This window comes from Mus caroli, unplaced genomic scaffold (assembly GCF_978045245.1).
Source record: "Mus caroli unplaced genomic scaffold, Mus_caroli_1 scaffold_15, whole genome shotgun sequence".
NCBI classification, from domain to species: Eukaryota; Metazoa; Chordata; class Mammalia; order Rodentia; family Muridae; genus Mus; species Mus caroli.
The window spans coordinates 66923706-66943146 of record NW_028227270.1 but is presented as its reverse complement, the minus strand read 5'-3'; the positions used below and the strand labels follow the sequence as shown (position 1 = coordinate 66943146).

At 47.6% G+C, this 19441-nt stretch overlaps 1 protein-coding gene across 1 annotated transcript; it reads right to left on the bottom strand.

The window, feature by feature from the left end:
- Positions 1–602: 602 nt before the first annotated feature.
- Spata31e1 (SPATA31 subfamily E member 1) lies at positions 603–6087 on the bottom strand. The gene is made up of 5 exons (XM_085830839.1): positions 5826–6087; positions 5238–5289; positions 4663–4726; positions 3975–4389; positions 603–3935 (listed from the first exon to the last, which is right to left on the bottom strand). The coding sequence occupies exons 1-5, from the start codon at positions 6021–6023 to the stop codon at positions 603–605; spliced, it is 4062 nt and encodes a 1353-aa protein (XP_085686965.1). The 5' UTR covers positions 6024–6087.
- Between the last annotated feature and the right edge of the window lie 13354 nt (positions 6088–19441).

Sequence of the window (19441 nt, the reverse complement as noted above, 5' to 3'; positions counted from 1 at the left end):
CCCTCAGCAGACCCTCTGTAGCCCCCACCCTCAGGTACACGTGTAGTTCTGTAATGGCCACCACTCTGGAGTTGAAGGTAGACACTGGGCAGTATGAGCACTGCTTTGTCATCTGGGCTGAGCTGAAATGGCCTGAAGGGACTCAGCTTGTTGACAGCCTCATCAGGGTAAGTAGGAGTTCCTAGGATAGGAGTCCTTAGCAGGATATCCATGTGATTCTCCTGCTTTGAACTCAAGGCTGTCACAGGACCACCATCCTCCCTGTGATCTGCAAAGGCACTGGGCTCACTAGTGTGTCTGTGTACCCAGCCACACAGCTGACCCAAAGTTCAGATTAAAGCAGATCAGAAGACATGGTGAAGTGGTCCCTGGGGTGGGGTCCCTAGGGTGGGGTACCCATGAATTTAAAAGACTTCCTTACCACAGTGATAGAACTGGAGATGGTGGAGACTTCAAATACCACTAACCCCTACCCGTGGAGCCATGTCCCCTCCAGAGAAAACAGGGATTCACAGAAGCCTACCCTGAAAACAAGAGTCATTTGCACTCAGAGATCTTTTTTTTTTTTTTTTTTTTTTTTTTTTTTGGAAAAAAACTAATTTTTAATGGGGACATTCACTTCTACAGAGACAGTGCCGGGGACAGTGGACAGGAATGCCTGGGACACACAGTAGCTGGACCCTGTGCTGACAGGCATTATTAGCTCTGCACACAGCTTCTCTGCACAGCAGGGCCTGGCTGTTGTAGTCCATCCATTTGTGTGTGGAAGGTCGCCTGTGTACCTTGGGATTATTTCCGAGAGTTTCGCTTCTTTCTGCAGTGGCACTCCTGCGGAGACAGACATGTGGACTCACGGGAGCCTGGGGTGGTTCTTTGTGCAAACTTTTCTTTGAGGCTGATCTGGCAGGGCCAACCACCGCTTTCTCCTGTAGAATAGGCCTGACGGAGGGCATCAGGCCTTGAGCCTCAGCCACTTGTGGGGTCATGAGCACCCTGCTCATGACTGAGCCTTGACTTTGGGGCATGGCTGCTGAGGCCTTGACTTTTTGCAGGGAGTTCTCCGGCACTTGGCTTTTGGTAGTTATAGCTGACATAAAGTCTTTCATAAAGTTTTTTACCCTGCCCCCAAATGTCTTTTCTGTAAGAGGGGAGAGATTGCTTTCATGAGTATCTGCTCTGTAGGCTTGGGCAGGTCTCAACTCTGAAAGGTACAGGTCCTGCCTGGGATCCCTCCAGTCTTCCTTTTTGTCAGTTGGACCAAAGATATGGCTAGTCCATGGTTTTTCAGGTTTGGGATTCTTGGGGACATTCCCTTTTGACAAGAAAGGGTATATGTCCTTGGAGGATGTTATGCTGGTAGTGGACACCGTCTTGAAGCTAGTTTGCGGGGGCTGGGAGGCTAAGATATCAGCAGCCAGCAGGATGTCTGGGGAGCAGCCTTGAAAGCAAATGCCAGTGGCATAGTCCTGCAGGATGATGTCAGGAGCTGAATCTTCCGCATCCTGGAAAGTGGTCTGGGAAGGGGATTGTCCTTTACTGGTTTGCAGGGATTTCAGACCTCCATTGTTAGTTTGAGAGTTTGCCATCTCCCTGGTTTCCATGTTGAGTGCCCAACCACAGGACTCCTCCTCCTCCTCCTCCAGCTCCCTCGCTTCTCTGGTTGTTGCTAACTGGGAGGCCACAGTGATCTCCTGAACAGACAGCCCACGGGAGAGATCTCTGGCCACACCCTCATTCTTCCGTGGCTCACACCCACTCTTGACTAGGTTTGAACCTGGCTCCGGGTTGTCATTCTGACATCTTAGAACTTTATTGCTGGGGCTTGTGGTGCACAAGGAGGTCACATTGTCCTTCTGAACAGTTGAAGGGACCTCAGAGGGCCATAAGTTGTCATTAGGTAGAGTTCTATTTGGAAGTTGGAGGCAGAGGGCAGCAGGAGGGGTCTTTGTACCTGAAGCTGTTTTTGTTTTCAAATCCTCTTCTAAGCCTTTCTGAAAAGGTTCTCCCAGGATACTAGCTGTTTTGACAGTGGAGTCATCTCTAGAGTCCCAGCAAGTCCAAGAGGGAGTTGGGGATTGTGGAAATGGCAAAGCTACAGGCTTGCTCATGTTGAAAAGTTGTATGGTCTTGAGGCCTCTGAGGGGCAAGATCCATCTGTGCTTCACCAGGCGTCTTGTGAGATGTGTGTCCAGTACCTGCTGAGTGCTGGGATCTAGGAAGGGAAGCCCAGTAGAAGTGTCCTTGAAGGATGTCTGAGGTTCCATATTTGTTTCTGGGTTTTTAAAATTTGTCTCTGAGTTTTCCATAGGTATCTCTGAGTCTTCCATAGGTCTCTCTGAGTCTTCCATATGTGTCTCTGAGTTTTTAGGAGGGACCATTTTGCTGTCCACAGGAGTTTCACAACAAGTGCCCACAGGCACTGTACTGTCATCATAACACCCCCACTCGCTGCTGTTTCTTCTCAGTAAGCCTTGGAGCTGCTGATCTCCTGGTGCCCCTGGCTGGGGACTTGGTGAGTCACTTGGCTGTCTCACACAGCAGTTTTCCACCTCTGTCGCAGAGAGAGTCTCTAGACCTTTGCCTAGGGATCCCTCTGCGATTCTGTGCAGCTCACTCTGAGATCCTCCTGGAGACTCTGTCAGATCCCTGCATGGGTCCTTCCCTATCTGGACTATCTCTGGGTCCTTTGATGAGAGCCTATGTAGATGCTGGCTGCTTTCATCTGCCCGTGCTGAGGAACATGAAATCCCTTGATTATCTTCTGCGTGACCCATCCCTGGGAGTTTGTCCTCAGCCTTTGTCAGATCGGGAGACAGCTGGATCGTGTGGCCCCCGTGTTTCCCACAACTGTTATTCAAGCATTGTTCCCACTGCTCCTCAAGCTCAGGGTGAGAGAACTCCTCCAGGACGTGGGGAACAGATCCCTGTCCCTGGGAAACCAGACTGTTGGAAGTGAGTTGATTAAAGATTTCCTGTGACTTTTTAACCATGTCAGGTAAATCGTTCCTACTTTCTTGGTACTTCTTCAAGAGGTATTTCTCTAGGCATTGAATAGCAGGTGGGACAATAAATTGGGATCTCGTAGCTGTGGGGCAAGAAGTCTTACAATCCTTAGTTGGAGATGGATGGGGTGGTTGGCTTGGGGGAGAAGATGGGTCATAGGCCTGGGTTTTGATTTCAGACACTGGAGAACAGGGCCAGGAGAGGTTTGCAGTCAACGGTTGGGATTCAACCAAGTGTTGAAGCAAGGGCTTTGGAGAGGTGAGCTGTGAGGGTACACTTCTCTCAACTTGTATTGAGTTGTAAGTGGAGAGTCCGTTGAATAAGATGGAGGGGGGATCTAGTGGAGAGCCTGCTATGCTGACAGTCACCATAAGGGACTCACTGTGGAGAAAGGGGAGGCCCCAGAAAAGCTGCCTACAGTCCTGTTGTACGTTGTTCCCTAAGACTTTCTTGTACAAGAGCTGCTGGTGACCTGAGAACTGCTCTGGCTTGTAGGTAACGGCCTGCTCCCTGCTCCATGACTGCAGCAGATCACCCACGTAGCTCAAGGAATGGGCTGATCTATCTTTCTCTCTCCCTTTCCAGAGTTTTAGTCCGACCCTCTTGCTAATCTGCAGTTCCAGCATCTCCTGTACATCAGGATTGATGAAAGGGGGTTCTCCAGCCTCTATCAGCCTGTGCCTAGGGTCTTTCCAGAAGGAGGCCTCTTGGAAGCTGAGAGAGTGATTCTCTTGCAGGGTCTCACCCTGTGATGAGTTGGAGTGACACCAGATTCTGGCAGCTTCCTTGTACCAGAAAGTGCCAGTGATCGGCCTATTTGAGAGCTCATGGCCTGGGGTGCTTGGGATGGGAGAAGGCAAACCTGGCAGAGGTGTGCTTTGTGAGGTCACTCGTGTTTTCCAGTTACATCGAAGAGGAGGGAGAGGAGGAGGAGGGGGAGGAGGAGGAGGAGGGGGAGGAGGGGGAGGAGGGGAAGGAGGGGGAGGAGGAGGAGGAGGCAGAGTCATGCTAGGATCTGTCTTGGATAGAGAGCAAGGCACTGGATCTTGAGGACAAGTTGGGGAGGTTGGTCCACATGGTGCCTGTGAAGAATGCATTTCAGGAATCAAGGTCACTGGTGGCCTAGAGGCACACATAAATGACTGTGATTCCTTAGAAGCAAGGGGATTTAGCAGGACAGGTGACAAGGTCAAATCTTTGGGCAGCAGGTGTTCCTTGAGCAGAGGCAAGGAGGCCACTAGAGGTGCATTGGTAGCCGTAGACTCCTGTGTGAGGTGCCTAGGTGGCTGGTGCTCTTTCCCAGCTTCTGGCTTAGGCACTGCTGCTGAGGTGTCACTTCTTAAGAGCTGGCAAAAGCTGATGGTGTCTGTAAGCTTTTCCAGCATGCTGTGGGAGACAGGACAGAAGGTTGCAGCTTGGAGCGATTGGGACCAGGGGGCGGGGCAGGCTGAGTGGGAAAGGCCACTTGCAGCTCATCCCAGCCACAGTTCCACACTCTGACTTGTACCAGGCCTTGTCATCTCAAATGCTAGGGCTGTGCTCACACCCCACCCACCTCCGGAGGGCCCCTAGTCCCACGATCAGCCTTAGCCCTGGTCAGAAGTGATCACATCACATGCAATGGGAGTGTGGAGCCAGAAAGCACTGGAGACTTCTCACCTCCGCAGAAGAGAAAGTAGGAACTTGTTGTCCTTCTCTTTCTTCCGACTGTAGTGTCTGTAAGCTAGAAATACAGACCCGGTTATGTTGGCGAATGGAGGGACCTGAGATCTTACCAGAGCCTGAATGGAACGTCCCTTCAGTGCAAATGAGAAATTAAACAGGAGCTCGGGCATCCCCGAACAAGGCCACAGGCCCCAAAGCACTGAGTGTAGGACACACGTGGGACAGGGCCAGAGGCTTCCATTCCCACCAAGCTCCATGGGCTTCATCATGTCCCTGTGGAGGGGAGGGAAGAATCAGGGTTCTGAAAGAGGAAAATGTCTGAGAAGCAAAACAACCAAGTTGTCTACAAATGCAGGCAGCATGGATCCACTCCTACCCACACCACCCTCCTGGCAGCACCCAATCATGGCTGTCCACAACTTCATCTGAGCACAGAGCCTGGGCAATGCCTTCAATTCTGGGTCCCTTTCCAGGAGCAGCAGCCTCAGGGCTCTACAACGCGTTTGGTGTTATCACTTGGGGACAGGGGAGATGGAGCCCCTTTCTCCAGGGGAAAGGAAGGAGCCTACCTTTCAAGGTCCTGATTTTCTTCCTGGCCTTGTTGTGGTCCCTCTTCACCACCTGACAGAGACAGATAACCATCTGCAGCCCCGCCCACTCACCTATGCTGTGGCAAAGTATGTATTCCTTTTCTCTTGAAAACCCCAAATGTGGATTATCTCTGTGAGATCCACCATGGATGTCATTAGTAAGTGTTTGCCTCCACCACCAGAAGGTTGTCAGCTCTGAGCTGCAAGGTCGTTTCCTGAGGCCAGAGGTGACTCAGGTCCTGCTCTCATATCCTGGAGCCCATCATCTCCTTCCATGAGCTCAGCTGACCAAGAAAATGTCCTGTTGACATGAGTGTTAGGAGCGGGACAGAGGAACCAGTTATTCAGAACTTTTCCTCTTTTAGGGGTGCCTATCCATTGCAGGTAAATAGTTACCTGCCCATTGAGACACAGTGCTTCTTCCTGGCCTGGGAGGTCTGAGAGCAGGTATCATGGAGCCTCCTGTCCCCTCTGTCCTACCTGTGAGTGCTCAAGCAGATTCATTCCACTGTCTGATAGATAGATGCCCTGCCAGTCTCTGTTGGTCTGGGGCTAAGGCATTCTTACCTTTTTGTAAGTGGTGGTTGTCCCTAGTGCAGGAGAGGGTGAGGTAAAGTGGAAGTAGTATATGAAAACGTGGAAGAGCCCCAGTCCACACACAAAGGCAGTGATCATGTCCATTGCCCATGTAGTGGAGCTGAGGCTTAGCCATGGGGCTGGGAGAAGTGGAAGTGCCTCGTCTATGGCATAGTCCTGGAACTCCATAAAGTTAGGTGTGTAGCTTTGTTTCTGAACTCCTGTTTTAATTTGTCATTCCTATTTAAAGAATATTTCCTGCAGTAGGGAGAGAAGGTTCTTTCACACTGTTTCTCAGACAACTGAACTCTGAGAGTTCTCTCTGGGAGTTGGCAGCTGGGCCCAGGCTTGCATCACAGAGCTCCTGATTCCCTGTCACAAAGGGGTCCTGGGGGAGTGGGGGAGGGGCAATAGGAAGAGATGGCCAAGCAATCTCCCCATCCGCCATCTTCTGTCCTCCACAGGTCTTCTGTCTTCCATAGCTTTTCCCGTCTCTGCTTCAGATTCCACTTCCACACCCTGTCAAAAATAGTGTTGCCCACTTTCCATTCCTCCTCACCCCCAAAAGGATTCTGTGGGCTTTTGAAACCTCAAAGACATCCCCAGTGACACTCCTTCAAAATGCCATACCTCCTGATCCTTCTCAAACAGTTCCACCAACTGGGACCAAACATTCAAGCAGATGAGCCTTTGGGGTTTATTCAGACCAACCACATTTCCCCCTCTTTGGCCCTCCATAGGCTTGTAGCCATATCATACAAGTAAAATGCGCTTATGTTGTAGAAATTATTATAATTATTTAAATCCTGGCCTGTGTTTCTACACCACTTTGGTATTTAAGTTCCCAGATGAAAGACACAAAGGTTTTATATTTACAATAAGCCTTTCAAGAGCTGGGCAGATGCCTACCCTTCACATGCTGTTAGAATAGAATCTACTTTCCTATCAATCCTGAGTTATTACTATTTACTATGTTTCATCTGGGCTGCCCTTAATTCCAATTGCACAGCCCTCAGGGTCACATTCTTATGGATTACCTAACCCATGGTGGCTTCTCCCTCCACCTCCTGAACTCCTCTCATGTTCCTCCTCCAACCCCAAGCCTGAAAAACCTAAACTGTTGGCTGTCGAGTTGGCTTCTTTATTTACCAATCAGAAATAACTTGGAGAGTGGGGGCAGAGTCACTCAGCATCTTAGGTCTTACTTACCTGCAGGCTCTCTCATCTCTGGGACAAGTCTTGGGGACCTGAACTTAGCATTAGAATACAAGCAGCATTAGGCTAACCCACTACACACTTAGTCAAACTCCAACAGTCCCCATAGTCTTTCACAGTTTCACTATTTTTCAAAGTCCAAAGTTTCTTCTGAGACTCAAGACAATCTCTTAATTGCAACCTCTATAAAAGCAAAATTACATATTTCAACATACAGTGATGCTGTATGTTGAAGGAGGAATACATATTTCCATTCCAAAACAGAGGAAAGGGGGTGCATAGTAAGGAAATACTAGATCAGAGTAGGACCAAAACCTATCCCGGCAAACTCCAAACGGCATCTCCATGTCTGATATCAAAAGGCTTTTCAGATCTCCCATTCCTTCCAGCTTTGGTGACTGCAACACAATTCTCTTTCTTGGGCTGATTCCACACCCTATCTGCAGCCCACCAAGGGCAAGCATCCCATGACTCTGGTCTTCAACTCTTGTGGTCCCCAACACGACCCAGGCATAGCCCTCACAGCCTCATGCAATGGCCTCTCTGGGTCTTCATGCAGGAACTCCCCTGTCCCAGGCAGGCTTGGCCTCAACAGCCTGCTTTAACCCCAGAGTATGATTCTACATCTCTCTTACTCATGGTTTTACAGCAGGAACTACACGGCCAGTGCTGCCAGATTCTTCTGCCCGCCTGGGAGAGAACCAGGGCCCTTCTTGAGTTTCGCTTGTATCACGAGCTTTGGTTTACTGTTGCCCTTTAGAAACAGCTGATTCAGGTTTTCTTCCTCAATATTTTACTTTTCCATTCACTCTACATCCTTATTACAGCCACCCTTTCTCCTCTCTTCCCAGTCCTGCCCTCACAAACCCCTCTCCCCACTACTCCCTCTCCTCCCCAGAGAGGGGGAACCCCAAGACATCCAGTCCCAGCAGGACCAGACACATCCTCTCCCACTAAGGCCCAACCAGGCAGTCCAGCGAGGGGAAAGGGATTCAAAGGCAGGCAACAAAATCTGCGACATCACCTGCTTCAGTTGTTAGTGGACCCACATGACGACCATGAGGCACGTCTGCTACCAATGTGCAGGGGGGTGGGGGTGGGGCAGGTCCAGCCCCTGCGTGCTCTTTGTGAGCCCCAGGAATGGATAATTCTTTAGTCCCTTTTACAAATTGCAGGATTAGTTTGGGTGGGAGGGCACCACTCCCTTTAGTCCATTTCTTTTTATCTTTTTCAGCACCAACCAAGGCTACAACATTAAATTTCCTGTGTTCTTTTTCTCCTCAAACTATACATTCTCTTTATATTTTTTGCTCCACTTTCTCTTTTTCATTGTAGATCTGCTAACTGTGATCTCTAATAACTGGGTTACAGAGTCAATATTAACCCGTCTTAAAAGCTCCGGTCCAAAAGTCTTCCAATGTAGCTTCAGGCGGATTCTTCAGACGAGGGCAGAAAGCAGCCTGTTTCCCCTCTCTACGATCACAAGAATTGTCTCTAGCCTAGTTTGTAAAATTAGCTTTTGTTCGTCAGATATAATTGTTGTCTCAGAGGCTTGCTGCTGAATAAGCTCGCCTTTTTCTAGACTCTGGCTGGCTGATTCAACTTAACTTTCTGACGCAAAACTCCTCTTTGTTGGGGTCTAGGAATTGCCTCACAAACCACACGGACACCAATCTCAGATGGGGGAAGAGTTTATTGAGTGTACGCCCCGGGATTGGTCAATCAGGGCCATGGTACAGATTCAGAAACTGAGCCATGATCCCTTTAAAAGCCCCAACTCCACAAACATCTGTGCCAAGCTGTTCCACCAATCAGGATTTAGGGATGGGGAGTTCCTTGGGAACATGTCTGTGTTGTACACTTACCCTGCTCCCATTGGTTGGGGTGTTCAACTGTGGCAGGGGACTAGCCTTGTCTAATATTCATGTCCTAACTTGTCTACCAGGATGGGGCTTGTCTAACATCCATGTCTTAACTTGCCAACCAGGTACCCACATACATGTCTCTTTGACTGTCAAGTAGAATGTCAGTTTCCAAGGAAGTCTTGGGAACTTAAACTTTACTGGACCACTACTTAAAATGGAAGTCCTATTCCAAATAGTTTCTTATATTGGTACATACATACATCTATATTCCTAACTATAACCTGTTCAGTCTGTATAATGGCACCTTTATGTGTGTTTTGGGGCTGACCATTTGGCACTGGACAACCAACTGGCATGCTCTTCCCTGGGAAGACTGCTTCTCCCATTCACTCCCAGCTTTCTGCAGTTAAATGCCAGCACCTGAGCTTATGGCAGCATGCACGTGCTTAGCTGGGCTCATAAAATCTAGTATATTGACGACATCAGAAAGTCAACGTCCCCTTAACCACACCACATCATTCACACCAGATGCTGGTGACTTGTTTTAACTAGTCCTTTCCCCAGCCCAACAGTGTGCCTGCCCATCTGCACCTGGCTGTGCTATTTTCTGAGTGCTTGAGAGAATTTGCTCCCCCACCCCCACCCCAACCCCATTGGTCTCCCCAGCCTTCTGTTTCTCTGTCCCTACTTCTCTGGCTTTTAGAACCTCCTGAGGGAGAGTTTTGCTGGAATACGCCTGGTATACAAACTCTTCCACTGAAATAGAACTCATAGCCCCCACGGTTATAAACATGCCTGTATCTTACCACATCCTGGCTCCAGTCACCAGTCTCTCCTCTGCCTCTTTCCTAGCACTGTAATGCCACCAGCTTCCTCACTGAATTGTCTCTGGCTGCAGCTGGCTTTTCTCCACATAGTGAATTTGAGGTTCATGGGGGCGGTTTTTTTTCCCAGTAATTGTTCTATTTTTTTCTAAGTCAGCTTCTTTCACGCAGAGTAGTTTGTGTAATGTGTAACGGGTGGCAAGTGAGCAGCTGACAGTAGCTCAGAAATGCTGCCGGAAGCTGGTCCAGGAGCCGCTGTGTTTCGCTGTAGCGTTTATACCGAGTGGGGCTCCTTCAGTAGAGAGTACACGCAGCACTCTACAGACCAGAAGCACTGTGCGCCAGGGTCTGTCTCTACACTGGGGGCCTTTGTTTGCTTTCTTTTGCTGTGATAAACACCAGGACCAAACTCAACTCAGGGAGGAGAGGGTTTTTCTTTGGCTTCCAGATTGCAGAGCATCACTGAGGGGAGTTGGGGCTAGAGTTTAAGCAGGAATCTGGAGGCAGGAACTGAAACAGAGACTACGGAGGACCACTGCTTGCTGGCTCAATCTCCATGCATGCTTTGCTCCGCCCGCTTGTTCTACAACCCAGGACCACCTGCCTGGGGGGTAGGGGATGGGGTAGCACAGCCCATAGGCCCATCCGATGGAGGCAGTTCTTCAATTGAGATTCTCTCTTCCCAGGTGACCCTATTTTATATCAAGTTATCAGAAGCTAAGCCACACACTAGGAATGAGGAGAAAGCCTGTGATTGTGCCTGTACTGTGAACTAGCTGGACTCAACAAGTGGCAGCCATCCATACCTTCTGAAGACCTTCAAGTTGCACTATGAGGACCCGATTTCCTGTAGCTGCTGTGTGCCCTGGGTGAGGCCCAGATGGGCTTGGCTTGCTGTTTAGGACAAGCCTCCAGGTCATACAGCCAGTGAGAAGAATGTGGAGGTTGGCTCCCAGCCTGTGACTCAACCCCTACATAGGGTCTCCTACTTAGCCAAAACCTAAGATATATCTTTATATGGCTTAACAACCCGTGACGTTTTTGGTTTGAGGATGCTGTGTCCGTCCTCTTGGGAGACTAGGAGTAACTGAAATGAGCAGACACCATGCTTACCCTTTTAATACCATCCGCCCTGGCCTCAGGAAGCTCCTCCCTTTATTACACTGACTGGCTTCCAGTGCTGTGTGGCAGAGGCCACGTTGTCTGGCCTGAGAACTGCACACATGGCTATAGCTTTCCCACTTGTCTTAATGTCTGCTTAGTGTGAGCTCTGACCAGGAGGATTACGAAACACATTCCCAAATCATTAGATCAGAAACCTTTCGTTTACTTCAGATGTAAATTTTAGTCAGGCAAAAGAGATGGAGGAGTAATTAACCCTAACGGTTAATTAACCCTGAAGGCAGCCCATAAGGCGCTCGGATTCCAGCACAGGTCTCCCTTCTTGCAGTTGCAGCCCCTTTGCCTTGTGTGGATCGCCCCCTAGTGGTTGTCAGCGTAAGCATGCCAAGGCACAAGTGTCCAGATCGCCCTCTAGTGGTCGTCAGGGTAAGCATGCAGAGGCACAAGTGTCCAGAGAGCTGCCACCAATGATATAGCTCACGTTGACCTTATTTCTAACTGAAAATCGGTGCCCTGCCACCTATGCTGATGGCTTTTCTTTGTAAGTTGTCCGTGGTTTTCCTTTATGGGATACCATTTTCTCCAGAGGCAGAAAAAAATCACCACTAAAAGGTCCAAGGATGGGGCATAGCATAGGTTACTACTTAATATTTTTTAAATTAAGCATCATAACCACAGCCAAGCTGGTAGTTAGTGCTTCCTCTCGATCCTAAAATCATGCCACAATGGAGATTTCATTAGAAATATACATGAATATTACAATTTAAACCATTTAAAATTACATTTATTGATTGATTGGGGGTAGGAGGGGGGCTGTCTGTGCCAGAGTGCACACGTGCAAGTCAGAGGACAACTTGGGGAGTCTATATTCTCGCCTGCTACCATGTGAGTCCCAGGAATTGAACTCAGGTCATCAGACTTGGTGGCAAGCACCCATCTTCACTGAGCCAGTCTCACCTATCCCTATTTTAAGCATTTTTAATCCCAGCACTTAGGAGGCAGAGGCAGGTGGATTTCTGAGTTCAAGGGAAGTCTGGTCTACAGAGTGAATTCCAGGACAGCCAGGGCTGCACAGAGAAACCCTGTCTCGAAAAAACCAAAAACCAAAAATCAAAAAGTACAGTTTGGTGGCAACAGGCACATTCACAACATTGCCCCCACAGGCCTTTCATGGACGCTGACAGTAGACCCTCCCTCCTCACCTTTCCCTCACCCCCACACCCCTGCAGGCTCTGTTGCACTCTCTGACCCCCTGTCACTGTCTATTCTAAAGCAGAGTGCAGTCCCGTGGGACCAGGTCCTAGGCCGTATGGTGTGCTGAGATATGCTCTGCAGTGTGTATTGAGTTGAAGAACCCTCAGTAGGCACCTCCACAGGCACCTCCACCTGGGTGTCTGTGGAAATGACCACTCCCATTTCTGGCATACCAGGGTTTTGTGCTGGGTGATGAGCATTGAGGGTTGGGGAAAATAGCTGGCTTTTAAAATACACACCTAGGACTGAAGTTCCTGGATTTAAGGAGCCACCAGGCTTAAGTTCACAGTGGAGTTGCCATTTCCATTCCTACCAGCAAAGAAAGGGTTCACTTTTCTTGACATTCTCACCAGCAGTTGTTATTATCTGTCCTTTAATCGCTTTCCTAGTGGATATGTGACCTCATTGTGGTAAGTTTATCTTTTTCTTGTCTTCAGAGCAAGCACACCACACATTTATAAAAGCAGTTATGCTTTCCTTTTGTTTTATGAGTATGGATGCTTACCTGCATCTATGTATGTGCACCATGTGGGTGCAGTACATACTGAAACCAGAAGAGGGCATCAGATGCCCTTTGAGCTGCTTGATGTGGATGCTGGGAACTGAAGCGGGTCCTCTGCATGTTCTTAAGTGCTGAGCCATCCCTCTAGCTCCATAAATCCTTTCTATGCAACATGAAGCACTGTATAGACTAGGTACTTTTTTTTTTTTTACTTAATGCTCCCTTTAGTAAATAAAATCTCTCAATTTTAACTCGTTTGTAGCTTTAATTTTTTTCAAATCTATTTTTAATGATGGTTCCTAAATGTTTTAGCCTTCCTTATAACCCATCACCCACCAGAGGTAGTGGAAAAGAAAGGATACAGGGGAAGTGGACCTGTTTAGAAAGGTTCTTTGGAGCAACTCCCATCTGTGTTGTCTGGAAATCAGCAGTTCAGTGCACAGGTTAGCAGGTGGCAGTGGCAGCTCCATCCACTTGCAAACACGTCATGGATACACCAGAAGTCCAGTTCAGTAGAGTCAGGTTAGTGACAGCACGACAGGACCTGGCAGAGACAGCCAGGCCTCAGCTCAAGTCTGCAGGAGGGGCAGCAGGAACCTCAGGAGAAGTTCTTGGCTGTGCCTCTCTCAGGGAAGGGAAGATCAGCGAAGACTTGAGACCCACAAGTGTTGCACAGCTAGCTGTACCAGCAAGCCAAGATGTCTCCATCACTCCATGGAGTCCTGTTTGTCCCCTCCAAACATCACACATCCTCCACGTTCCTCAGAAGTGGCAACAAACTGCCACACACCACCAGAAGGTTTTTGGTGCATTTCTCTCTATAGCATCCTGACAAATGCAGCTCAACTACACAATGTAAGGTAGACCAATGCATGTGTGTAGTTAGCAAAGAATCCTTCATCACCTGTCCTTTCATGTGCTTGCTTTAGCAGAACATCCTCTCTCCTGGTGTCTGCTTCAGTAAAATATTCTTTCATGAGTCTGCCTTAGCCTTTCACACCTGTGTCCACTTTAATAAAACACTCCTTCACGTGTTTGCTCCAGCAAAACACGACCCAACAGACTTTCCATAGAAATCTTAAGTTTCCACTTCACTCATTTGTTTTTTAATTGTTATGAATAGAATTAAAATTCTTCTGATATCAAATCATATTCAGAAGTCTTGCCTTCAGATGTTTTCCCAAAAATTACTTCTTAGAAAAAATTTATTTTATGTGTATAGGTTTATATCTGTACCACTTAGATGCATGGTGGGATGTATCTAGAACTGGAGTTATGAAGTTATGAACAGTGGTAAGCTGCCACGTGGGTGCTGGGTATTGAACCTGGGTCCTGTAGAGTTGCAGCCAGTGCTCTTAGCTGCTGAGCCATCCCTCCAGCCACCCCGCCCCCCAAGAATCACTGTTGTGTTGAGATTGGATTTTTATTTACTTTGAATTAAGATAAAATATTCTTTTTAATAGTTTTTAAAGATTTATTTATCATGTGTATATGAATACACTGTCACTCCCTTCAGACCCACCAGAAGAGAGCATTGCATCCCATTACAAATGGTTGTGAGCTATCATGTGTTGGCTGAAATTTGAACTCAGGACCTCTAGAAGAGTACTCTTAACCGCTGAGCCATCTCTCCAGTCCCAAATAAAATATTCTTAAGGATACTCAACTTGCTTATCTCTCTTTACCCATAAAGAAATACATGATGAATCACTAACCAGAGTCTGCATCATCAGTCACTCAGACTGACTTGTGGTCCATTCTGCACATCTCATCAGAAGGGGCCCCAGTGGTCTGTAGCCAGAGCTATAGTTCTGTAAGATGCTGGGCATGAGAGAACTTAAAGGGAGCCACAGTACCAAACAGCCTAGTGACATGGTGACAACTCACAATAGCTGCATTTTTGGAGCTCCCTGCTGGATCTGTAGATGACCTTTTGGTCAGAGTCTTCTCTTTCCAACAGTTGTCACTTCCTGTGTAACCTTGGGAACCTTTGAGTCTTGTAAGTTTCAGGAGCTTCCTGTGCCTCCTGAATTTTACTCACCTCCTGAAGGAGCCTCCTCCCTCCCAGAAGGAGCCTTTCCATTTGGTTGAGACGCTATGCAACACATAACTTTAACTTTTGGGGAAGTAATTGGTCCAAGGTTAACCTGTTGTCTTAGGTATGTGGGTAATAGATGAAATGAACCTGTGGAACCAGAGGGAGCTACTTCTGAGCTCCCAATTTGTGAAGGGTTAATTCACCACAGGATTTTTCTAAACTAGACACATGTCCTCCTTCCCTGAGACCCGTGGGTGATTTGGCTGTTGTTGGCTCGTGGATAGTTTTTTACATGCTACAAAATCTGTCTGTAGTCTCTGTCATATCTATATCTATGCTTATATCATATCTAAATCTTAATATTTCTGAGAGGCATAAAAGCAGATGTAATTTTTCTCCCAAAATACAGATGCCTTTTCCCAGTTTGGATTCTACTGAATGAATCACAGGCATTGGATGTCATTTGTCATGTCTAAGGAAAGTCACACAGTCCCAGGTGTCCTTCTGCCCTTGGCCAACTGGGCTGTCTCCAAGGATGGAGGGATGCTCTAACGACTTGCAGAGGGAGCCTGGAAACTCCAGGCATTTGAACTCAGAAGTAATACAAACAACACACTTGAAGTTTTTTATTATTAAAGCAACCAAAGCTGAGGGCACATTTACAGTCAAATACAAGCAGAGCCAGAGGATACGCCTGCTATTACATCTTATCTTTGGCTATGTGAAAAGAGCCGGGAACGCTCCTCTAGGCCCTTGCCTTTCCCACAGAGATGATGTAGGCATGCCAGAACATTCTCTTCATGGTGTTGCTTTCAAGTCCATCCACTTACCATAGTTTTGGCAATTCTTTTGAGAAGGCCACCTTGTGGGAAGCAGAGTCTTCGCTCTGCCCTGTCCATAGTTCACAGTCACTTCACAGCCTTTCGACACAGGCTGTCACAGCAGGTGTGTCAGTGGCCCCCCAGTCCTGGTCATGGGCTTGCCAAGGTCCCCACAATGGCTTTGTTATCTTGGTTGCTCTTCCTGCTTCTGACTGATCTAGTTACAGTTTGGTTAGAGGTTACATACGTTCTGCTAAGCTGGTCATTTTTTCAGGCACAAAAATTAAGTACAATAGTATTATTGCTTTGCAGGACATGAATCTATGTTGTGTCATCAATGGTCCTGTTCTCTCGCCTATTCACGAATGAGCCTGTGGATCTTGCTATGTTTGCTTAAGGCCATCAGACTTCTGCTGAATCGTTTTTTAGCTTTTTGGAAAGCAGAGGTGTGTCGGTGGCTTTGTGACAGTCCTCTGCTTGGATATTGTCTCCATTGTCACGTACTCCTTATGCCCATGGGAAATGTAAATCAGCCTCCCACACATCCCCTCAGAGAAGTACCTCTCCACTCTGACTCTGTGTGCCCAGCTCTCTTAGCTGTTACTCAGGAGGCCTTGCAGCATCTTCCTGGGCCTGATTTTTCTCACCGGGTATAACATCCCTTAAGGTGCTTCAGATGACCACAAGTGGCAGCATTCCAGAGCTGATGCTTTAAGACTGAGGTCTCTGAATAAGATTCTGGCCACAATAATGTACTTAACTATTCTTTGTCTTAATGAATGGCACTTCTAGCTTGTCCATCTGAAAACCTTATTGTTTCACATCAGTATGTGGGGCTGGCTTCATCGATTCTTTGTCAGGGACCAGATTTTTCTTGTATCATGCGATGTGAATGAGGAGGAAGAGAAGTCCTGTCCCACACAGAGGAATATATTTCAGCTTGAAAACAGCACACGGGTCATTACCATTGTCCAGGGAAGCATCTGGACTTGCTCTTTTCCCCTTCCTGCCCTAGAGATTTCATAGACACAGTGCCATCCACAGGAATGCGAACAACCCATCAGCTGCCAAACTGCTGAAGAAAAGTGACTCCCCTCCTCCAGCAGGCATAGGTTGCCAGTGGCTAAGAGTGGAACCGCCTGAGTCCCCACCTCCATCGTTGCTGCAATGTGTGTGGCTCAACCTTGTGCTGGTACTCATGGCAGTTCTGGGTCCGTGAGTGAGATAGCTACCTCACTGACAGATGGTGACATTCTCATAATTCCTCCTCATCACCCACATCTCACGTTCTTTTCTTCTGGAATGTTCCCTGACTCTTGTGAGGGATAGTTAACATAGATGTCCCATTTGGGAATGAATCCTCATAGTTTCTTGGTGGTGGTGGTAGTGGGGTGTTGAGACAGGGTTTCTTTATTATGTAACTTTGACTGTCCTAGAACTTGCTATGTAGACCAGACTGGCCTTGAACTCACAGAGATCCACCTGTCTCTGCCTCCCGAGTGCTGGGATTAAAGGCGTGCACCACCAAGCCAGAATCTCAATCATTTCTTATTCTCAGCACTTTAGTCAGCTATGAGTGTCAGCATTAACTGCTTCCCACCGGAAAAAAAGAAGCTTGTCAGACCAAGGTTGGAAAAAGCATTAATTTGTGGGTCCTCATATAAACACCCAGAAGGCAGCTCAACAACGGCGTGCATCCCACCCTGTCCATCTGTTTCGACGCGTCCTTTGTTGCCATCCTCGTTCCTCTCATGTCTAGGCAGTGGAGTTGGTGAGACATTATAGGTGGAGCTTCTGACATTCCTGGGAGATATGACCTCACAGCAAACTCTGTGATCCTCTGGGCATACGGCCTTTCTGCTTGCTCGTCTGCAATGATCCCTGAGCCTGTGCTGTAGGAGCTGTCTGTTGCTATGACCTGATTCTTGACCGGTGCTCATCCCATGTCCCCTTGATGGTGAGCAAAAGGGCAGCATGCCTTTAGATGATTCGATTGCTTGTGTCATGGGGATCTTTCTGGAATTAGCACCCCAACATCACTGAGAGATGAAGAGAGGAGATGCCAAAGGCAGGATATACCCTGAGAGGCTTCACTGCCCAGTCCAGTTGGTGTTCTCATTTTGTACTCTAAAACCACAAAGTAGGGAAAACACACATGGCAGTCCTCAGGTTGTTAAGGGCAATGACCCGTGGTGTGAGCTCTTTCTCTAGGCTGTTCTGTTCCAGGCAGCATGCGAAGTTGAGCTTGGCAAATAGGCAGGATAAGCAGTGTGTTAAGTGAGTCACTAAATAAGTGAACAAATTAGAATGTAGTAATTGATCTTTCTGCCTTATTCTGGTTCCCTTGCTTTCAGGCTCTCTGAACTGACATGGGTGGGCAGTAAGGTCAGCAATGTTGTAGGAAATGTGCTTATATCAGGTATCCCTATTACCCAACGAGCATCCTCGATAATCACACAGCGTTGTGACAGGTAGAGCCAGGGCCAGCCCAGGCTCTGCTCCATGCCAGAGCACAGTCTACGGGATCATGAGGGCACACTGCTGGCAGCGATCTCTTCAGGGAAGAGAGGGGAGGATGGCGAGCTCAGAGAGACAGCAGGACAGCACAGGCAGTTAGCATGAGAGCGTGCACAGGCAGCTGTCTGAAACACAGCGTGCATTTCTTCACAATGCCACTTCATTCTGTCTTCTATTTTGTTACAATGAGTCTCTGGCTTTGGGATGCAATTCTGTTGTTTCCTTAAATTGTTCTTGTCAAAGTACTCCCGGTCCTAAGAGAATTAGGATGGCTCACATGTAATCTACGTCTTTTACTGAGAATCTGGCCATTGTTATAATATTTGCAGATTAAGTATAATGGCCCAGTGTTTGGATTTGTATTGGAGACATCTAAGTTCTTCCATGTCCTTCATAGGGCCTTAAGAAAGGTGCACAGCAGCCATGTTCAAGCACACCTGAGGACAAGCTAGGTAATTCTGCCTTCAGTTCAGTTTCAGTGAGAAACTTAAGATACATGAAGTATAAAAAAATCTGTGTGGAGCCACAAAATGAGTTATTGGCCTAATAGTCTGCTGCTCCAAGAGGCAGCAAGTTCCCAGTAAAAGATGATCGAAACCATGGCTAAAAATACTGTTTTAACTGACAGATCATAATTATATAATTTATGAGGCCTCAATGATATTTGACATATTATACAATGAGAAATGAGAAAAACAACTGAATAATCCTGTTATATAATTAGTGTGATTAATTAGTCATTTAATTTATGTGTATATGCACACACACCCTTGGCCTTCCAATATTTTAACATGACTAACTAATGGGAGTTACAAAATTTGAGTAATTCATGTGAACAAATATATAAATGGAGGCATTTTAAATATTTAATACTGGCCAGCTTTGGGGACTAGCATAAGCATTTGGGCAGAAGTTGAGCACTTCATAGGAGTCTGTAAAGTGAGTCACTTTAGAATTGACCTTAGAATAGGAAATGTCAACAAAACCCAACCATACTGGGGCAGCGTTTTTGAATCCACAAATCTACTCCCGAAGCTCCTTTGGATTTATCTGTAGTCATGGTGGGTCTCTGCTAAGGAACTGTAAGGAGCTGAGATCTTTTAAATTTGGGCATTAGGGCAGGGCCAGTACAAACAGAGGTCCAGAGTCCCTTGTCACAGCCAAGCTCTGGCTTGATAGAGGGCCAGTGACTTGCCTCTTCCTGCTACCTACTCTGATTTGGTGATTTTCAGATGGAATCACACTGAAAAACTCCATTTCAGGGAGAGACGTGGAGGCTGCACGGTTTTGTGAGATGTGCAGGAGCTGCACGCTGTGGATGCTGCACGCTGTGGATGCTGCACGCTGTGACCACCCCCTGGCCAGAAGCTTCTTGTTCTTACATTGGGAGCCATGCACCTGTGCGAAGCTGGTTCCTGGTCTTAGAAAGAGTCTTAGAGGAGCTGCTGG